General features: G+C 41.2%; 2 protein-coding genes across 4 annotated transcripts; one reads left to right on the plus strand and one right to left on the minus strand.

Annotated features, from left to right (window-relative positions):
- On the plus strand, positions 1-4161 carry LOC143371114 (uncharacterized). Of its 2 annotated transcripts, none has more exons than XM_076815994.1 (4): positions 1-215; positions 1918-2052; positions 2456-2760; positions 2907-4161. In XM_076815994.1, exons 1-4 carry the CDS (start codon positions 132-134, stop codon positions 3175-3177), a joined length of 795 nt encoding a protein of 264 aa, XP_076672109.1. In that variant the 5' UTR covers positions 1-131; the 3' UTR covers positions 3178-4161. The 2 variants fall into 2 exon arrangements, with proteins under 2 accessions (XP_076672109.1, XP_076672111.1); XM_076815996.1 differs by having other exon boundaries at positions 1-209.
- Positions 4162-4522: 361 nt separating this feature from the next.
- LOC143371581 (calcium and integrin-binding protein 1) lies at positions 4523-6135 on the minus strand. 2 transcript variants are annotated; one of them, XM_076816884.1, is made up of 5 exons: positions 5644-6135; positions 5547-5581; positions 5156-5403; positions 4874-5072; positions 4523-4691 (listed from the first exon to the last, which is right to left on the minus strand). In XM_076816884.1, the coding sequence occupies exons 1-5, from the start codon at positions 5692-5694 to the stop codon at positions 4664-4666; spliced, it is 561 nt and encodes a 186-aa protein (XP_076672999.1). In that variant the 5' UTR covers positions 5695-6135; the 3' UTR covers positions 4523-4663. The 2 variants fall into 2 exon arrangements, with proteins under 2 accessions (XP_076672999.1, XP_076673000.1); XM_076816885.1 differs by having other exon boundaries at positions 4523-4787; positions 5644-6126.
- Between the last annotated feature and the right edge of the window lie 1811 nt (positions 6136-7946).

Genomic DNA, 7946 nt, shown 5'->3' on the forward strand with positions numbered 1-7946 from the left:
TCGAGAACGATAAAGCGACTCTCTTCTCGCAGTGAGGGCCATCAGGGGGGAGGAAAGGAAGACCGAAATTCGTATATATCCTCGTAGTTTTGGCGGACAACCCTGATTTCCGTTTCTCGGCCTTCGAAGGGATGGCAGGCCCGTATCTATCACCATTGGGGCCTCAGGCAGACTTGCTCACAGAGTACATGTTCGGAAGACGTCGTCAGGTCAGTGTACGTTACTTTTCCGCTTCGTTTCTTTGCTTCCCCGACTTCTTCTCGCCACCGTCGCGTCCGAACCCTTTCAGAGTAACCAGTAAAAATTCTTACAAGTCGAAGAACGACGCGGAACCGGCAACGTGCAACCTGTACGTCTTTTTTCCCTCGCATTTTGCTGCCCTCCCCTGTGCACGCTCCCACCGCACCATGAACTTTCGAATTTCATTCAAAATCAACCACCCCCCCGACGATATTCTTCAGCGACTCGATAGGGTGCACTTGACGGTGTGATTGGCGATGAATACGCTTAACGGCAGATTACTTTGCATTGCTTTTGTATAAATTGTATTGTAAATTGTGATATGTGTCGTTGGGAATAAATTTTATGGGGACTGATGTATCTGACTGTTCTTCACTTGCAATCTTAAAGATCGGAATGAAAAATGTACTCGTTGGGAAATAATTGTAACTCGATTTGCTAAGATCGTTGTTAAGGGATGTGATTCTAGAGTTTCAGAAACATTAAAGTTCGCATTGTTAATGATTTAGAAGCGATAATTATTTGGAAAAAGTATTGGAAGGAAAGATAGATGTTTCTGTAAGTAGTGCGTACTTGCGAGAGTCAGACTTATGACCGAGACCGACTTCTTCTACTTAAATGACTTGAACAGGCGATATACGTAGTCTGTTTATTGTTATTCTACTCTTTCTGCATTCGTTGCAAAGCATACAGGGTGTATATAAATTACGAGTTCAAAGTTTAAGAGGTGATAGAAATCCATGAAATAGACAGAATATTATTCTGATTTATTAGTCGTGTAGCCAAGTGAAACGGTGGGCAGTTTCTGACCTAGTAGAAATGTAAATCAATGAAAAAATCGAGTAGAAAATCGAGTATAAGTCTGTATATTAAAATGAACGACCATTAACTTCAGTCCTTACTATACAATTTAAGGATTAATGAGTTGAATGCTTCCAGAAAACTAGGTTGCTACTTTCTGGTTTCTTTTCTAATAACTCCTAGCAACCCCTAAAGTTTATACTCACACATCTACACTTTGTGCATTTTATCTACAATAACTTTTTAAGAAACTGTATACGAGTGTTCCTAAAATGTTCGACTGGCCATAATAAGTCTATTCTACTGATCGCGCCCGACGAAAGAATGTCATGCAAACGCAAGCCTTTAAATCTTCTCAGAGTTAGAAATATTGCAAACTGCACATAGGCGGAGTTTTCTACCACTCGAGTAAACTGTCATGCATGATCTACTGTGAAATAATTTGAACCACCATAGTTAAATGCTAAACTATAAGGAGTATCAAATGTCTACCTTAATGAAAGTTTGTAAGTAAATAGGAAACTAAAGAATATTAGACCGTCATTTTAAATAATTCTAACTTGGAAGGACTGCATTTGTCGACCTACATTTTCATCATATTCTTTCGTCAAACAGTGGAATACCATTCCCCAGCGAATGGAATGCCGGTTAGTGGAATACGCTGATGACGTGACTAAATATTATATTAACTTTTCACAATAGACATCTAACTCTGATTAACTATTTAACGATATCTGCCTCGCGTCTTACATACAAGAGAATTGATTCTTTCCAAATTATATCGTAGTTAAATCAATCCACGATAAGCTTAGCATTGTTAAAGATAATTGCCAGTCAACGAGTGGTTATTAATTATTATCAATCACGTTTGAGCAGAGACGCAATCGGACAACTTTCACTCCGCAACAGCTTCAAGAATTGGAGTCCCTCTTCCAGAAGACCCACTACCCGGACGTTTTCCTAAGGGAGGAAGTCGCCCTTAGAATCTCTCTCTCCGAGGCTCGTGTTCAGGTTAATATACACACATTTCTTAAACTATCCCCCTCGAAATTGTTTAAACAGTCATTTCCTTTCAAACTACAGAAGTTGGTACTCTTTTAAAACAGAACCTTCGCCTCCTTTCAAATAAGAACACCCCAGTGGCTCAGAGGCTTAAGAAACTCAATTCCCAAATGTTGGAATTTCAAGAAAATCAATCTACCTCTCTTAAACAGTAATCTTCACAAGCAATGTTAATATTACACGCAAAGTGGATAATAAAGAACGCTACTACGAAAAGCGGCACTTAGCTTCCTGCATCCCTCCGTTAAATCTCCGTAACTCGAGCGAAGACTTCGCTCTTATGTTCAAGCTGCTCGCCTGCGCCGATTGCATTTAGTCAGCAGGGGTGAAGCTTCATCGCTAATCATTTCAGGTATGGTTTCAAAATCGCCGAGCAAAATGGCGGAAGCAGACCCGACTGCAACTGCTACAGGACGCATGGAGGATGCGGTGTTTGGGGTTGGGAAGCGCGGCACCCTTACTTCTAAGGCCACCGCCAACGGCATCCTTGGAGCGACCTGACACGGCCACACCACCACCGCCGCCACCACCGCAACCCCCATCGACCGCGGCCACTAGTAACGGACCACCCCTCTCGTCGGCCGCCACCGACAAAATACATGGCACCCCTGTCCTACCCCTTTGCCGAGATTACAGGATTCTTCCACCCCCTCACGGGTAATTAACGCCCCAGCTTGTTAATCCAATCGCATTAGAGTCCAGTCTCGCGCGCGCCTACACGCGAGCGATCCACGATTCTGAGATGTTTCATGTGGAGGTGGAAGTAGTAAAGTGAGAAGTTAAAGGCGAATACTGTGTTACAGGTATTCGCTGTCCTGTGAGAAGTCCCCAGATAGAATGAAATGCGGTTGCGGCTCTCCACCAAGGATATGCGGCAGCCCAATAGAAAGAGATACGAATTTAACGGTCAGGGACAGGCCTCAGGAGGCTGAGATGGACCTCACCATCAAGGGTCCACCTCGGCACACACCAATCTCTACCTTGTTCCATCAGCTGCCTCAACAAGAACTCAGTCCCTCGCAAAATGTGGACGAGCCTCTGGACGTCACACTGAATACCAACAAAAATAATTAAACGTTGCTCTCATCGCCCCGATTCTCTATGATTTTCACTATTTCTTATTCGTTTCTTTATCGCTCCCCGAACTACATTCTCCTTCAGCTAAGATTAAGCGGCAGAGACTTTATACGGATGGAAGCTCGGAGGAAACGTTGCTTCGAACGTGCCACCGGGGATTCAAACAAAATGCCCATTTGCAATCGAGAACTGTAGCTAGTCACTTTGGAATTGAATTATACTATTTGAACGATAACTTTCCGTTGGCGCATCTGTAATGATTTGACAAATTTAGGAGTTTCGTATTTAATGATATTTAATGGACTATGCCATCTAACGCTTTAATCTCACTGAGATTTGGCAATTTTATATTACTCCTTCTACGCCTCTCCTTATTTAACGTTCTATTATTATTCGCGTTAGTTGTTGTTATATATCGTTTAATTGTTAATCTGTAATATAGTACTATTAGGAAAAGCAATACATTTTCTCATTTCCAAAGACAACTTCATATCTGCTCGACGGTACTTAAGATGCAACTGTTTTCGTCAAATGGTACCCCTCTTCTTTACTACTCTAAAAATAGAAAATATATTTCATGTGATAAAATTACAGGAATCACCTTGTACATACATTAAACATGCTTTCTGTTCATGTATCCATCAAATTTTGTTTTTAAATTATTACATTATATGAATTGTATTACTAATGAAAGATTAAAGTATTAATAATGACGAAATATAGTAACTGTAAAGAAAGTTAACGCCTCACTATAATCCGAGACTGCTCTATTTCATGAATGAAAAATTCAGGAGCAGAGACATGTCCTTTACTCCGACTATTACTATCAAAAGATAATATTTTCATAGTACTAGGATCGTTCGAAGAATTCTATTTGTTTCGAAGCAAGGAAATGTGAATAATATTTAAGTCCTCGGCGAAATCAATAATTAGGATAAGTACCGAGTATTTGATAAGTTATAGTTCAGAGTCGCGACTACTAATAATTTGACATTCAATAAATTGGAAAAGTATATAAATATATAGTCTTGTTTAATAACTCATTTCCCACATCATTCTATTGTTTAATTGCTAATTGTTAATTAGCTATTGTTGAATATGTATTTCTCGCATGCAAATACATAGACTATAGACCGTTCGGCTGCCCAAAATGTGAACAACGCGCGCTAGCGGCTAGAAATAAAAAGACTTTTAAATGCATTCGTGACATCCGATATATTAAACTTGCATGAACGCTTAACGGTGTTTTATTAAATGATATCAACAATTCGAGAATGCAAGTTAAAAATTAAAGAACGTGCAGGGGGACAAGATCTGTTTCGACATTTGGACCACACAGAAATTACGATTTACTTTTCATTTATTTATTTTATTATCTGTTTCAGTATATATAAGTTTAAATATGATAATTCCAGTCGATATTATTAATAGGCCTCGTACAACTATCAGCATACATTTCCTAGACTTCAGTTTTCACTTAATACTAAGAAGCATTAGGCCCGTTGATTATACTAAGATCTTTTAACGTTAATGTAACACTCAGTCTTATGTTCGTTATTTAATATCGAATAGAACATTCTCTGTTTCATAAACGTATACGAAAACTCCTACGAACAAGTATTAGATATATTAAAGTACATGTAGAATTCTATCGTAATGAATCAAGGAGCCATAGGATTAAAGCGATTCTTACTTTGAGAAATCACTGCTCTTCTCAATAATATGTTCAAATTCTGCGAAACTTAGCGCACCGTCGTCGTCTAAGTCCGCCTCGTCGAGTATGTATTGCAAGACTTGCTGCATATCTGTTTCGTTCAATCTTTGAGGAGCAGTGAGTCTATCTACCACTTGCCTCAAGTCTCCTATGCCAAGCATATCGTCGCCGTCGAAATCTGTACAGAATGTACATCAGTCGGTAGGGGAGGCTCGCAGAACGGCGAACGAGCAGCGCGTACAATTACACAGGAAGTATTACCAAATATTCTAAAAGCGTGCTCTGCCTTGACAGCTTTGGGCGCTGCGTCGCTAAAGACGGACATCATATCCAAGAAATCCTCGAATGTACAATCCCCGTCTTGGCTAGAGCTAAAGACTTTGCAAATCCTATCTCCGAAAGGATTCACCCTCAGTTCAGGATACTGTAAGATTTTGGACATCGGAAGCTTTGCGTTTCTATTGTGACCAACTTTTTCTGGCGCGAGAACCTTAAATTTCTGATGCGCGCTGTCAGACACAAGCAATCTCTTTTACATACAAGTGAATCCAAAAAAAAGAACCTTAATTGTCACATCTAATTATGAAAAGAAAATGATACTAAAGTAAAGCGGGCTCCTACACGAGCTACGAACTATTTTGAATATGCTTACTGCAAAACTTCCTTCTTTGTAAAGTATGTTAAATCCTATAACATACAATACCATTAAATAAAGTTGAAATGTACCACACTACACTTCGATTAACTACCTGGTAATCTTGCAGTTCGTCATCAGTAAACTGACTTTTACCTATTCCCATTTTGATCTGCCTCGAACAACTGATTCCTGAGTTTCAAGCGGTTTTAACAGACATATTTATTCCATAAAAACTTGATGTTTCTAATGTCATACTATTTATACAGCATGCTTGTTCAATGACAGGAAGATCGATAGACCGAGGGAAATATCTTATCTGAAAATATACCCAAGATGAATCTACCCTTTCATATTTTACACCGCGCTACTTCACTGTGAAGGTACAAGTGGCAGCATCTATCAGACAAAAAATAGGCTAATACTCGAGGCTACAATGTCCTCCATCAATAATCAGCCTGTCCCAATCAATTTCCAATTCCAAATCTTTATATTTTATACTTGTAATACGTAACAATGAGTCTAGTAGATAAAGAGCTTACACAACTACTCAAAATAATTCAGAAATTTCAAATGCTGACCGACGAGATGGCAACCCCTAACTTCACACGGTATAGAAGATTCCCTACGAGCACCCTACTCTTACGATAAACTAAACGTCACCGAATGCAGGTAATTAGCTCCTTAAATTTACTATATAGTTAATAATTATATCACACAGATTCTATACCTGGTCTGTGATTATACCATCAACGAAGTTTAGGATAGACTTATCGTCCAAAACGCAGACGAGGTATAGGATAGACCTATCAACCAATGCATTTTTCTGTCACCGGTTTGGGGGTCCTAGGACCACCTTACCATTTTAGTGTCGCATGCAACGTTGCCGGTGAAGTCTCGAAACAGATTGTAACGCTACGCGTGGTAACAATTAGAATTCAACACATGTAAAACTAGGTCATTCGAAACCCGCGATTTACAAATGATTCTGTTAGAGTAACAATTTACGTATTCCGTGCAACGATCGAGAAAGAAGGATCACAACAAAACAAGGACACATACGCCTTTTAACCTTCCTGTCCGTTTCGAGTTTATTTAACCATCGACAAAGTATAGGATAGACCTATCACCGTATGGGGAAACCGGTCAGGCTTGTTTTCAGTGGGGGAAGTTATGCACGTCCACGCATGCGCGTGAGGCGCCGCAACTTCAAACCAATCAACTCCTCGGAAAACGTTGGGAAACGAAACGACGGCAGCGCTAAGCCAAGATAACTAGCCAAGTCAACTGAGGCCGCAGCCAACCAGCGTCGACAACCGATTCCCTTGGCTAGTTGATTTGACTTGACAGTGGCGCCGTTTCGTTTCCCATCGTTTTCCATCTTGGCGTTGATTGCTTCGACGTCGCAGCGTCATCACGCGCATGCGTGGACGTGCGTAACTTCCCCCACTGAAAACAATCCTGAGCGGTTTCCCCACAATCCTGATTTCAACACATTTCAGAGTAGTTGCTGAGTTGGACGCTGTACATGAACAGATGTCGCTACATTCAGTCCTGAAATATGGGTCGGTAACACAGTTTGGGTGGCGACACGAACATCCATAAGGTGATAGGTATTTCCTATACCTCGTCTGTGGTTACAACGATCGATCGCGTAATTGAAAAAAAATTACCTCTGTCTATTGCAAAGTCCACCACACTTGCTTTTACAGCGGATTGTTGGATTTCCACGCTTTCGTCAAATGTTTCCCCTTCAATTGACGGCGGAGGTAGAAGTGGATGAAATTTGCTCGTGAAATTCGCGGTGAGCACGCGAATCCTCGAGACCCCGTAAATTTACCGTCGCTCAAAGTTCTCGTAAAAGAAGCTTCGCAGTCCTTTCAAGACACAACCGCTCCAATTACGCTCTGACCTATATTTGCCTGTAGCACTAGCCCACCTTTCCCGCGAATCAAAGCGCCCAAAGCGACTGTGCCGACTGAAAAGAAAAAGTATTTCGGATCTGCACACCAAAAATCCTTCATCGGTCGGTCGTTAACCGATTTCTGTTACGTAGAGGCGGGCGCTTAAAAATAAAACAAGTACACTCAAGGATAGACCATCTCCTGTTGATACCTCTTTTCCTCCTCCGCCCTCGAATACAACGTATTATTCTTTCGCGGAACGAGGGCATGGAAGCGTATATTTTTTTATCGAGCCGCCGCGCGAAACGTCGCGGAGGTACGTATGTATATACAAAGGGATGATCCAGGCGAAGAAAAATATTGCACATCGAATGGCTGGAATTTGTTGCAGGCTCTGGCTGGCCGTCGCGTGTTCACACAAAGCAGGCACACATTAGACGACAGCCGTTTGCTTTGGTCCCATTAATCATGAGCACGCCTTGGACGTTTCCTGTGGCGCGTCGCGCGTACGGCA

Source organism: Andrena cerasifolii, chromosome 7 (assembly GCF_050908995.1).
Source record: "Andrena cerasifolii isolate SP2316 chromosome 7, iyAndCera1_principal, whole genome shotgun sequence".
NCBI lineage: Eukaryota > Metazoa > Arthropoda > Insecta > Hymenoptera > Andrenidae > Andrena > Andrena cerasifolii.